At 44.3% G+C, this 13,150-nt stretch overlaps 1 protein-coding gene across 6 annotated transcripts in view; it reads right to left on the bottom strand.

Moving 5' to 3' along the window:
* Positions 1–13,150, bottom strand: part of LOC115135214 (cullin-9-like) — a 73,757-nt gene that overhangs the window by 6,067 nt on the left and 54,540 nt on the right. For all 6 annotated transcript variants that reach the window (XM_029669669.2, XM_029669665.2, XM_029669666.2 and 3 more), the window contains 8 exons: positions 12,797–13,050; positions 11,166–11,541; positions 8,411–8,551; positions 6,809–6,973; positions 6,409–6,572; positions 6,162–6,255; positions 4,159–4,344; positions 676–793 (listed from right to left, as the gene is read on the bottom strand). In XM_029669669.2, coding sequence (XP_029525529.2) covers positions 676–793; positions 4,159–4,344; positions 6,162–6,255; positions 6,409–6,572; positions 6,809–6,973; positions 8,411–8,551; positions 11,166–11,541; positions 12,797–13,050 — 1,498 coding nt within the window. The remainder of the gene's footprint in view (positions 1–675; positions 794–4,158; positions 4,345–6,161; positions 6,256–6,408; positions 6,573–6,808; positions 6,974–8,410; positions 8,552–11,165; positions 11,542–12,796; positions 13,051–13,150) is intronic.

Genomic DNA, 13,150 nt, shown 5'->3' with positions numbered 1-13,150 from the left:
TATCTGAGAGTCCATAGGTGCCTTTTGGCAAATTCCAAGCGGGCTTGTCATCTGCCCTGAGGAGTGGCTTCCATCTGGCCACTACCTTAATAAAGGCCTGATTGGTAGTGCTGCAGAGATGTCCAATCAATTGAATTTACCATAGGTGGACTCCAATCAAGTTGTAGAAACATCTCAAGGATGATCAATGGAAACAGGATGCACCTGAGCAAAATTTCTAATAGAAAAAGGTCTGAATACTTAAGGTATCCGTTTTAGATTTTTGATACATTTGCAAAAAATATATATAAAAAATAGTTTTTGTTTTGTTATTATGGGGTACTGTGTGTAGATTGAAGATATTTATTTATTTAATCAATTTTAGAATAAGGCTGAGGCTGTGACGTAACAAAAATAAAATGGAAGGGGTCTGAATACTTTCCGAATACACTGTATTTAGGCTCGTCATAACAAAGGGGTTAAATACTTATTGACTTGAGACATTTCAGCTTTTCATTTTGTATTCATTTGTAAAAACATCATTCCACTTGGACATTATGGGGTATTATGTTTAGGCCAGTGACACAAAATCTAAATTTAATCAATTTTAAATTCAGGCTGTAACAACAAAATGTGGATAGGTTAAGAAGGGGTGTGAATACTTTCTCTAGGCACTGTAATTCCTGCAGGTCTTACCCAGCAGGATCTGTAGAGTATTGGTGTGAAGCTCCAGGGCTTCCATTTGCTGCTCCATCACATCCATCTTCTCTGTGTCCTGGTTGTAGTAGCTGTACACACACGAGTAGGCCAGCACCTACATGGCAGAGTCAGGCAAGGGATCCATATTAGTCATATCTTTTAAATGCTGAAAAGGTTCATCATGAATAGGGCTCTTGAGGTGACCGTATTACCGCCACACTGGCAGTCATGACCACAGTAAAACGCCATGTGACCGTTGAGTCAAGGTTATCTCCTCTTATGCACTCTGGACATGCATCGGTAGTACTCAACAAACTAACGACCATAAGGTCACTAATGGCCTGGTACTCAGTGCTCAATTGTCCCTCTAACATCAATGAAAATGCCATCAAACACTCATCAAAACATTATTGTACTTTATTTAAAAAAACATTTTTTTACACTTGGCTGATTGGCTGAAGCAGTGGAAAACATGGTCGTTGTGGATGTTGTTTCAGAGACTAACAACAAAATGGACAGCGCTTTCTAATGTGATGATTCATAAAAAATAAATAAAAAACATATGCATACTCAAGCTTATCCAAACACAGGCCTATAATATGTGCACAAGCCTGAAAAAACATTGAATTAAAATAATGGATTGTTCCGTTATACAATATATAGCGTACTGCATATTACACATGGCAGAAAAATATTTTAAACTGACTTAAGATGTTTTTGGTTCAAAATTGGTCTGGCCTATACGCCAAAATTAAAATTCTAGCAATTGCCTTTGAGTGTGGACTGTATTATTTTGCAGACTGGATGGACAGGTTACCTTATTCTACACTCCAAACTTTCTATCCATGAGTCTGGGAGAGAACGTATAGGCCTAGGAGATGCTATTGATTCATCAATTGTGCAGTGCGACTTAGAGTTAGCCCACAATTATAGTGAATTTGTATTTGAATAGCCTAGTAATAGGCTTTAGCTACAGAATCTCACCGCCGTCCGTTTCCATCTCTCTGTATCCTTCATTCCTTTCTCGAACATGCAGAGAGAGGGGCTGGCAACAGTTCAATGAAATAGCCTGTTTTTCGTTGTGATTTTTTTCTTTTTACTATCAATGTTCATGAAAAGATTTGACTTGGTTTCCCAAATGAAGCACTGAGAAGCTGCAGGAACAGGGTTTTAGAGCCCATGGTATACAGAGTTTGGGCAGAACATCACCTGTCGTGCAGCAAGAGGCAGCATGCTCCACAAAATCAGTAGGTGATGCATGGAGTGAAATAACCCGTCATGATTGAAAAAGGAACCGGTGGGAAAGCGGCCTCCATTCGCTATTCGAGTGCATACAGACTACATCTTACTTCCCCTGCCCATTAATGGGCCATTCTAAATCTAAACACATTTAGCATATTAGTAAAGATGGGATTCAATTGAGAACAACATGTGCAGCCTGAGGCAAGGAACAGAGCGCAAGCTTTTTTTGCGACTTTCCCAAAACATCAATAGCCTATAGTGTCACCATGCAGCCCATATACATTTTGATTTCTAAGACAGTCTAAGATTTATTCTCAACAAAAATATACACGCAACTTGTAAAGTGTTGGTCCCATGTTTCATGAGCTGAAATGAACAATCCCAGGAATGTTCCATATGCACAAAAATATTATTTATGTCAAATGTGCACAAATTCGTTTACATTCCCCGTTAGTGAGCATTTCTCCTTTGCCAAGATAATCCATCCATCTGACAGGTGTGGCATATCAAGAAGCTGATTAAACAAGCATGATCATTACACAGTACGCACCTTGTGCTGGGGACAATAAAAGGCCACTCGAAAATGTACAGTTTTGTCACCCAACACAATGCCACAGATGTCTCAAGCTGAGGGAGCGTGCAATTGGCACGCTGACTACAGGAATGTCCACCAGAGCTGTTGCCAGACAATTGAACGTTGATTTCTCTTCCACAATCCGACTCCAATGTTATTTTAGAAAATTTGGCAGTATGTCTAACCGGCATCACAACTGCAGACCACGTGTAACCACACCAGCCCAGGACCTCCACATCCGGCTTCATCACCTGCGGGACTGTCTGAGACCGGCCACCCGGACAGCTGATGAAACTGTGGGTTTGCACAACCGAAGAATTTCCACACAACTGTCAGAAATCGTCTCATGGAAGCTCATCTGCGTGCTCATCGATCTTACCAGGGTCTTGACCTGCCTGTAGTTTGGCGTCATAACCGATTTCAGTGGGAAAATGCTCACCGTCGATGGCCACTAGCACGCTGGAGAAGTGTGCTCTTCACAGATTAATCCCGGTTTCAACTGTACCAGGCAGATGGTAGACAGCACGCTTTGATATCAACGAGTGCCCCATGGTGGCCAGCGGGTTTATGGTATGGGCAGGCATAAGCTACGGACAACAAACAATTGAATTTTATCGATGGCAATTTGAATTCACAGAGATACTGTGACAAGATCGTGTTATTCATCTGCCGCCATCACCTCATGTTTCAGCATGATAATGCACGGCCCCATGTCGCAAGGATCTGTACACAATTGCTGGAAGCTGAAAATGTCCCAATTCTTCCATGGCCTGCATACTCACCACGTCATCCATTGAGCCTGTTTGGGATGCTCTGGATCAACGTTTACGACAGCATGTGCCAGTTCCCGCCAATATCCAGCAACTTCACACTGCCATTGAAGAGGAGTGGGATACATTCCACAGGCCACAATCAACAGCCTGAGCGAAGGAGATGTGTCGCACTGAATGAGGCAAATGGTGGTCATACCAGATACTGACTGGTTATCTGATCCATGCCCCTACATTTTTTGAAGTATCTGTGACCAACAGATGCATATCTATATTCCCAGTCATGTGAAATCCATAGACTAGGGCCTAATGAATTATCTAAATTACCTAATTATCTAAATCGACTGATTTCTTTGTATGAACTGTAAACTCAGCAAAATCTTTGACATTGTTGCATTTATATGTTTGTTCAGCAACTAAAGTGGCAAACTCAATCTAGTGTATAGGACCGGTTTCAAATGATCACTTTTATGCTCATATGTGCACTCACACCAGAATGGGACAAATACTGTTTATATTTTATTCAGATAAGTTCAATTATATTCTTCTTACTATAAAATCATAGAATATAAAACAACAGCATCCGACTGAAGCATATCTTGTCTGCTTAATGAACAAGCCTACATACAGCCTATGGCATGGTGCATAGATAACATATACTAGGCCAACTCCTATTCTGTTATTCTAAAATACATGTTCTTCATATCATAATGTTTCTTTATACCTGCCTAAAATAAAGGATATATTGTGATGGTGTATATTAAATTGATTTATTATACTTTTTTAAATGTCAATGTTCCAAAAGCGTGCGTGGTGATTGGTGATTGTGTGGTGATTGCTTAAATGTCTCTACCGATTGGACAGTTATTTTCAAATTAGTTTACTACCTCTTACCTTGCGCGCTTGAGCGAGGACTTTGCAGGCATCAATAACAAACGTCAACGACTTCATTTGCAGGGCTTCATTGATGGAGGAGACTTTGCTCTCTAGATTGATGGCAAAGTCCTTGGCTTGGTTGTGGAAAGTGCATCTCTCGTTGTAGTCTTGGAACTTCTTTTCCTGCCTTGCTGCTTTACTCACCTGCAGTCAGAAAAAAAGTGGATCACTGCATTGGATACTAAACCGTTGACTCCTTTAATACATACAGTAAGCAAATTTGTCCAAATACTTGACCTCCTCAAATGGGGGGACTAGATAGTGCCTTCAAAAAGTATTCAGACCCCTTTTCCTCAATCTACACACAATACCCCATTTGGACAAAGCAAAAACAGGTTGTTAGAAATGTTTGCTCATTTATAATAAAAAATGAAACACCACATTTACATAAGTATTCAGACCCTTTACTCAGTACTTTGTTGAAGCACATTGGCAGCGATTACAGCATCGAGTCTTCTTGGGTATGATGCTACAAGCTTGACACACCTGTATATGGGGAGTTTCTCCCATTCTTCTCTGCAGATCCTCTCAAGCTCTGTCAGGTTGGATGGGGAGCGTCACTGCACAGATATTTTCAGGTTTCTCCAGAGATGTTAGATCGGTTAAAGTTCCGGCTCTGGCTGGGCCAATCAAGGACATTCAGAGACTTGTCCCGAAGCCACTCCTGCGCTGTCTTGGCTGTGTGCTTAGGCTCGCTATCCTGTTGGAAGGTGAACCTTCGCCCCAGTCTGAGGTCCTGAGCACACTGGAGCAGGTTTTCATCAAGGATCTCTGTACTTTGCTCTGTTCATCTTTGCCTCGATCCTGACTAGTCTCCCAGTCCCTGCTGCTAAAAAACATCCCCACAGCATGATGCTTCCACCATCATGCTTCACCGTAGGGATGGTGCCAGATTTCCTCCAGACCTGACGCTTGGCATTCAGGCCAAAGATTCCAATCTTGGTTTCAACAGACCAGAGAATCTTTAGGGCTGTTGTGCCTTTTACTGAGGAGTGGCTTACTTCGGGCCACTCTCCCAAAGAGGCCTGTTAGCTGGAGTTCTGCAGAGATGGTTGTCCTTCTGGAAGTTTCTCTCATCTCCACAGAGGAACTCTAGAGCTCTGTCAAAGTGACCATTGGGTTCTTGGTCACTTCCCTGACCAAGGCCCTTCCCCCCTCATTGCTCAATTTGGCCGTGTGGCCAGCTCTAGGAAGAGTCTTGGTTGTTCCAAACGTCTTCCATTTAAGAAGGATGTAGGCCACTGTGTTCTTGGGGACCTTCAATGCAGCAGAATTGTTTTTGTACCCTTCCCCTGATCTGTGCCTCAATACAATCCTGTCTCGGCGCTCTACGGACAATTCCTTCGACCTCAAGGCCTTGTTTTTGCTTTGACATGCACAGTCAACTGTGGGACCTTATATAGACAGGGGTGTGCCTTTCCAAATCATGTCCAATCAATTGAATTTACCACCAGGTGGACTCCAATCAAGGATGATCAATGGAAACAGGATGCCTCTGAGCTCCATTTTGAGTCTCATAGCAAAGGGTCTGAATTCTTATGTAAATAAGGTATCTGTTTATTATTTTGTTTTACATTTCTAAAAACAAGTTTTCCCTTTGTCATTATGGGGTATTGTGTATAGACTGCGAAGGATGTTTTATTTATTTAATCAATTTCAGAGGAAGGCTGTAAACGTAACAAAAGTGGAAAAAGTCAAGGGGTCTGAATACTATCCGAAGGCACTGTACATAAAGTGCTTTTATTTCTAAACGGTAAAACAGATATGTATGAAAATACCCTCAAATAAAAGGTGACATTCTGTAAAGTGGCCTCATGAAACATTTGACCAAATCCAAAATGGTGGGGTACAGAGCCAAATAAAAAATTCACTGTCCAAATACATATGGAGGGGAAACCCTTTGCATTTGTACAAAATCGTATGAAGCACAAACTTAACTTAATCAAGTCAATTGGAATTACCATAGCTGAGCAGTTGAAGTAATCTTTGTGGGTTGGTTTCCATGGCTTGAGACACCTCCAGCAAAATCCATGGTTACATTTGGCACAAGTCATACTGAAAAAAATGTTTTGACACTGAGTGGCAGTAACAGTGATGCCTAGAAATCCCTACAACATACTTCTGGTAAACCATGAAATGGTTTGATGGGAATCGACAGAGAACAAACAGGGCTGAGGATTGAAACGGGTCCAGTGGCTTTACACTTACTGTAGGCACCCTTCGTTCTTCTCGATCTGGGCCTGGCAGCTGGGGCAGCGTTTGGAGATGAGTTTGGCAAGGTGCTTACTCTGAGCTTCCATGGTCATACCCTCGTAGTAGCCACCATCGTCTATCCACTGGGACATGTGACTGCAGCTGGCTGGGTAGTGAGCCTGGGGAGATAGTGGAGGTTAAGAAATCAGCATAAATCTATACTCTATGCTTACTTGTCTCTATGAACAAAATACTGTATGTACTAGATAGATTTACACTACACCAAGTCTGATGGGTATCCGTACAAATATGGATTTCTAATTCAATGCCATTGAAGTAAAAAACATTTAAAAAAAAAAGACAAATAAACCACATGAATGAGGACAGGAGACGTGTATAACAGCTCAGTGCTAACCTCTGGGAAGTTGCAGCTGAAGCAGGAGGACCAGCAGCACTTTGAGCAGGTGCCCATGCTGCCGATGTTCTCCCTGCACAGGATCTGGTCACAGCCCAAGGGGTTGGTGCACCAGGTCAGGTTGGAGCAGCACTCCACATAGCCCCGGAGGAGAGCGTTCTCATACTGGGGAGAAACAGAGGACAGGAGCCTCAGAGGATGGATAGGCGCTACTGTTTTAAACTCACGATCAGCAAACATGTACAACTGGACAGACATAACTTTATGGGTTTATATACAGTACATGAAGTATTTTTTGTTACGTTAGAGCCTTATTCTAAAATGGATTATATAAGTAAAAATGCTCAATCTACACACAATACCCCATAATGACAAAACAAAAACAGGTTTAGAAATGTTTGCAAATTTATAAAAATCAAAAACAGAAATACCTTATTTACATAAGTATTCAGACCTTCTGCTATGATACTCGAAATTGAGCTCAGCTGCATCCTGTTTCCATGGATCATCCAGTGCATGTCAGAGCAAAAACCAAGCCATGAGGTCGAAGGAACTGTCCGCAGAGCTCCGAGACAGGATTGTGTCGAGACACAGATCTGGGGAAGGGTACCAAAAAAATTCTGCAGCCTTGACGGTCCTCCGTCATTCTTAAATGGAAGTTTGCAACCACCAAGACTCTTCCTAGAGCTGGCCGCCCGGCCAAACTGAGCAATCGGGGATAAGGGCCTTGGTCAGGGAGGTGACCAAGAACCCAATGGTCACTCTGACAGAGCTCCAGAGTTCCTCTGTGGAGATGGAAGAACCTTCCAGAAGGACCAACATCTCTGCAGCACTCCACCAATCAGGCCTTTATGGTAGAGTGGCCAGACAAAAGCCACTCCTCAGTGAAGGCACGACAGCCGACTTGGAGTTTTCCAAAAGGCACCTAAAGACTCTCAGAACATGAGAAACAAGATTCTCTGGTCTGATGAAACCAATATGCAACTCTTTGGCCTGAATGCCAAGTGTCACATTTGGAAGGAACCTGGCACCATCCTTACGGTGAAGCATGGTGGTGGCAGCATCATGCTGTAGGGATGTTTTTCAGCGGCAGGGACTGGAAGACTTCTCAGGATCAAGGGAAAGATGAACGGAGTTAAGTATAGCAAGATCCTTGATGAAAACATGCTCCAGAGCGCTTAGGAAATCAGACTGTGGAAAAGGTTCACCTTCCAACAGGACAACACTTGATGCACTACTGTTCCACTGGATGTCATAAGGTGAAAGCACCAATTTGTAAGTCGCTCTGGATAAGAGCGTCTGCTAAATGACTTAAATGTAAATGTAAATGACAACGACCCTAAGCAAACAGCCAAGACAACACAGGAGTGACTTCGGGACAAGTCTCAATGTCCTTGAGTGGCCCAGCCAGGGCCCGAACCCAATCAAACATCTCTGGAGAGACCTGAAAATAGCTGTGCAAGATGCTCCCCATCCAACCTGACAGATCTTAAGAGGATTTGCAGATAAGAATGGGAGAAACTCCCTGAATACTTTACAAATTCACTTTAAGTGTGATGCTCTCGTGTGTGTGTGTGTGTGTGTGTGTGGGGGGGGGCAGACCTTGGCGATGGTGTCCTTGTTGGTCAGGATGTTGAAGAAGAACTGAGAAGTAGGTTGTGCTCGGCAGTCTGTTATTGGACAGTTGCAGTTCATCACCAGGTTCTGCTCAATTCTGGCCGTGAGGTACTCCTGCCAGCAAGACTAGGAAGAAAAAATAAATCATTATTAAATGGGAGTCCTGTGACAAACTGTTCACATATAAATTAGGAGCAGATGTTCCGACTCAACATGAACAGTCTAATTCATCCTTAAAGCAGCAATCAGCAGTTGAAATAATAACAAAGCTCCCTCACCCCGGTTTCAGGTAAAAAGCTGAGGGATGGGGTTGGAGTAATCTAACCGCTCAAATTTATAGACCGAGCTATCCATGAAGGGACTGACCATCCATGATATCAAATTTGTAGTTTAAACCATGCTTTAAGGCTGTAGTGTTTGTTTACAAACATTGTAAAACAATCTTATACACTGCTCAAAAAAATAAAGGGAACACTAAAATAACACATCCTAGATCTGAATGAATGAAATATTCTTATTAAATACTTTTTTCTTTACATAGTTGAATGTGCTGACAACAAAATCACACAAAAATTATCAATGGAAATCAAATTTATCAACCCATGGAGGTCTGGATTTGGAGTCACACTCAAAATTAAAGTGAAAAACCACACTACAGGCTGATCCAACTTTGATGTAATGTCCTTAAAACAAGTCAAAATGAGGCTCAGTAGTGTGTGTGGCCTCCACGTGCCTGTATGACCTCCCTACAACACCTGGGCATGCTCCTGATGAGGTGGCGGATGGTCTCCTGAGGGATCTCCTCCCAGACCTGGACTAAAGCATCCGCCAACTCCTGGACAGTCTGTGGTGCAACGTGGCGTTGGTGGATGGAGCGAGACATGATGTCACAGATGTGCTTAATTGGATTCAGGTCTGGGGAACGGGCGGGCCAGTCCATAGCATCAATGCCTTCCTCTTGCAGGAACTGCTGACACACTCCAGCCACATGAGGTCTAGCATTGTCTTGCATTAGGAGGAACCCAGAGCCAACCGCACCAGCATATGGTCTCACAAGGGGTCTGAGGATCTCATCTCGGTACCTAATGGCAGTCAGGCTACCTCTCGCGAGCACATGGAGGGCTGTGCGGCCCCCAAAGAAATACCACCCCACACCATGACTGACCCACCGCCAAACCGGTCATGCTGGAGGATGTTGCAGGCAGCAGAACGTTCTCCACGGCGTCTCCAGACTCTTGTCACGTCTGTCACATGTGCTCAGTGTGAACCTGCTTTCATCTGTGAAGAGCACAGGGCACCAGTGGCGAAATGCCAAACGTCCTGCACGGTGTTGGGCTGTAAGCACAAACCCCACCTGTGGACGTCAATCTCCATAGACAAACATAGGCAGTAGAATGGGCCGTACTGAATAGCTCAGTGACTTTCAACGTGGCACCGTCATGGGATGCCACCTTTCCAACAAGTCAGCTCGTCAAATTTCTGCCCTGCTAGAGCTGCCCCAGTCAACTGTAAGTGCCGTTATTGTGAAGTGGAAATGCCTAGGAGCAAAAATGGCTCAGCCGCGAAGTGGTAGGCTACACAAGCTCACAGAACGGGAACTCCAAATGCTGAAGCACATAAACATAGTCTGTTCTCGGTTGCAACACTCCATACCAAGTTCCAAACTGCCTCTGGAAGCAACGTCAGCACAAGAACTGTTTGTCGGGAGTTTCATGAAATGGCTTTCCATGGCCGAGCAGCCACACACGCCTAAGATCAACATGCGCAATTCCAAGTGTTGGTTGGCGTGGTGTAAAACTCGCCACCATTGGACTCTGGAGCAGTGGAAAGGCGTTCTCTGGACTGATGAATCAAGTTCACCATCTGTAGTCCAACCGACGCCAGGAGAACGCTACCTACCCCAATGCATAGTGCCAACTAAGTTTGGTGGAGGAGGAATAATGGTCTGGGGCTGTTTTTGATGGTTAGGTCTAGGCCTCTTAGTTCCAGTGAAAGTAGATCTTAATCCGACAGCATACAATGACATTCTAGACGATTCTGTGCTTCCAACTTTGTGGCAACAGTTTGGGAAGGCCCTTTGCTGTTTCAGCATGACAATTGCCCCGTGCACAAAGCGATGTCCATACAGAAATGGGTTTTCGAGATCAGTGTGGAAGAATTTGACTGGCCTGCATATAGCCCTGACCTCAACCCCATTGAACACCTTTGGGATGAATTGGAACGCAGACTGCGAGCTAATATCGCCCAATATCAGTGCCCGACCTCACTAATGCTCTTGTGGCTGAATGGAAGCAAGTCCCCGCATCAATGTTCCAACATCTAGTGGAAATCCTTCCCAGAAGAGTGGAGGCTGATTTAGCAGCAAAGGGGGGAGAACAACTCCATATTAATAATTAGAATGAGATGTTTGACAATCAGGTGTCCACATACTTTGTTGTGTATTTCTCTATCTCACTTCAAATAATGTGGGGGGAAAAAATCTAAAACATGTTTTCACTTTGTCATTATGGGGTATTGTGTATAGATGGGATGGGAAAATATATATTAAATCCATTTTGATTTCAGGCTGCAACAAAATGTATGAATACTTTGTGAAGGCAAGAATCAATGGGTACATATCATTCATTTCTAAGTAAAAAAAATTATATAGCAACTTCAAAATGTCCCTTTAAAGCATCTATACAAGATTAAACTAGTTTAAAGTTAGAAAAGGATTAGAAAAATCGGTAAAGTGACAGACCCGGCAGCAGTAGTGCATGCAGCAGAGGGTGGGAACGGGCTCTGCCTCCCCTGTTTGAGAGATGAGGCACACAGGGCAGCTGGACACAGGGCTGGGGGGTGGCTGGGGGTTCCAGCCCTTCAGCCCAGCAGCCATGACCAGGGAGTCTGGGTCATCTGTGTAGCGCTGGATTAGCACATCCATGTTCCACTTGCAGTGGACCAGCAGGTGCTCAGCCCGGTCCAGGTCCAGAGTCAGGGTGCCAGAAACCTGCTGCACTGTGCGCTGCATCAGCTGCCGGACCTCCTCCTGGTTCATAGTCCGGCCCATGGACAACAGGACAGCCTCCAGGACCCCGTCTTCCACACTCTGAGGGGCTGCAAAGATGCCTTCCAGGCTGGAGGAGAAGACACAGCGGGTCACAAGAGGTAAGTGACATCTATGGAAATCTTAACCTCTAAACGTGAGGAGGGTCACAGTTTAGTATAATTACATTGGAAATACTCTCATTTCAGAGAACAAGCATGTGTCATTAAAAACAGTGCGTCAGAATAACATCCTTATGGAAAGCAGAGCTCGTAATTATCAGGTTAGTAGTTTGTGTGATTTTAACAGCAAAAAGTTGTAGAGACAAATTGTGGTATCTTTATTAAAAAAGATCACCCCACACAGCATTTCTAGACTACTGTATTATACCCACACAAAATAAGAAAGCAACGCCTCCCAGGTGGCGCAGTGGTTAAGGGTGCTGTACTGCAGCGCCAGCTGCGCCACCAGAGACTCTGGGTTCACGCCCAGGTGCTGTCGCAACCGGCCGCGACCGGGAGGTCCGTGGGGCGATGCACAATTGGCCTAGCGCCGTCCGGGTTAGGGAGGGCTTGGCCGGTAGGGAAATCCTTGTCTCATCGCGCACCAGCGGCGGGCCGGGCGCAGTGCGCGTTAACCAAGGTTGCCAGATCCTCCGACACATTGGTGCGGCTAGCTTCCGGGTCGGAGGACGCATGACCTTCAACCTTCATCTCTCCCGACCCCGTAAGGGAGTTGTAGCGATGAGACAAGAACAATTGGATACCACGAAATTGGGGAGAAAAAGGGGTACAAAAATAAAATATTAAAAAAATAAGAAAGCAACAAACATGGTTCAAAGTTCAAATGTTCTTTATTATTTATATTAATAGAACATTCACCAGCATCTTTTGACTGTTTCTCAACATATGGCATAACAGGCTAGATATTTTTTGTGTTGCATGTATTAGAGCCATGGGTTTCTTTGAAGGTAATGGCTTAAATAAACAGCATCAGTGGTCAATGGTATGTGAAATGACTGACATTGCCATGCAGCCACAGTTTAGGTCAATGTGTATTTAAAAGCTCAACTAGGACAAAGAACAAGTACATATGGCACAAATAAGTGCTGTAACGTCAGGGCTGAAGACCTCAACCCAATTGGTTAGCTATTAAAGCATTTATGCAATGGCTATAGCAGACAGACATATACATGGAAAAGAATGCCTGTTAGTAATTATTCTACTCTCCTTCCCTACAATTCAAAAACAAAGAACTTGCCCTGAGATACAGAATCAACCGAGAGGCCACACCAGCAATCTACATTAAAAACCCTTCCCCCACTAGGTCAAGGGTCGTCCGCACACCTGATGTCAGCGTTGCTGCTGCTGGGGTTATTCTTCAGCCCTGCCTTGCTGAAGGAGAAATGCGCCTGGCCCTTCGTGGGAGTGGAGGGGTCTTCAGGCAGGAACTCCACGATGTGGGGGCTGTCCTCGTTGCGCCTGATGTAGCCCTTGCTGATGACATGCATGACACAGGACAGCACGTCTGTAGTGCTGCAGCTGAAACGCACCGAGCCTGGGGAATGAGTCACCTCCCGCTTCTGACACGTCTCCAACACCTGAGGGAGGACAAGGGATAAAATAAGGGACATAAGACACCCACTGCTAGCTGTCGTTCTCCCCTGAACAAGAATTTGTTCTTAACTGTTCGTAGCTAGT

The sequence above is a fragment of the Oncorhynchus nerka genome, linkage group LG10, assembly GCF_034236695.1.
Source record: "Oncorhynchus nerka isolate Pitt River linkage group LG10, Oner_Uvic_2.0, whole genome shotgun sequence".
Lineage (NCBI taxonomy): Eukaryota > Metazoa > Chordata > Actinopteri > Salmoniformes > Salmonidae > Oncorhynchus > Oncorhynchus nerka.
The sequence above is the reverse complement of the archived record's forward strand: the minus strand, read 5'-3'. Positions and strand labels throughout refer to the sequence as shown.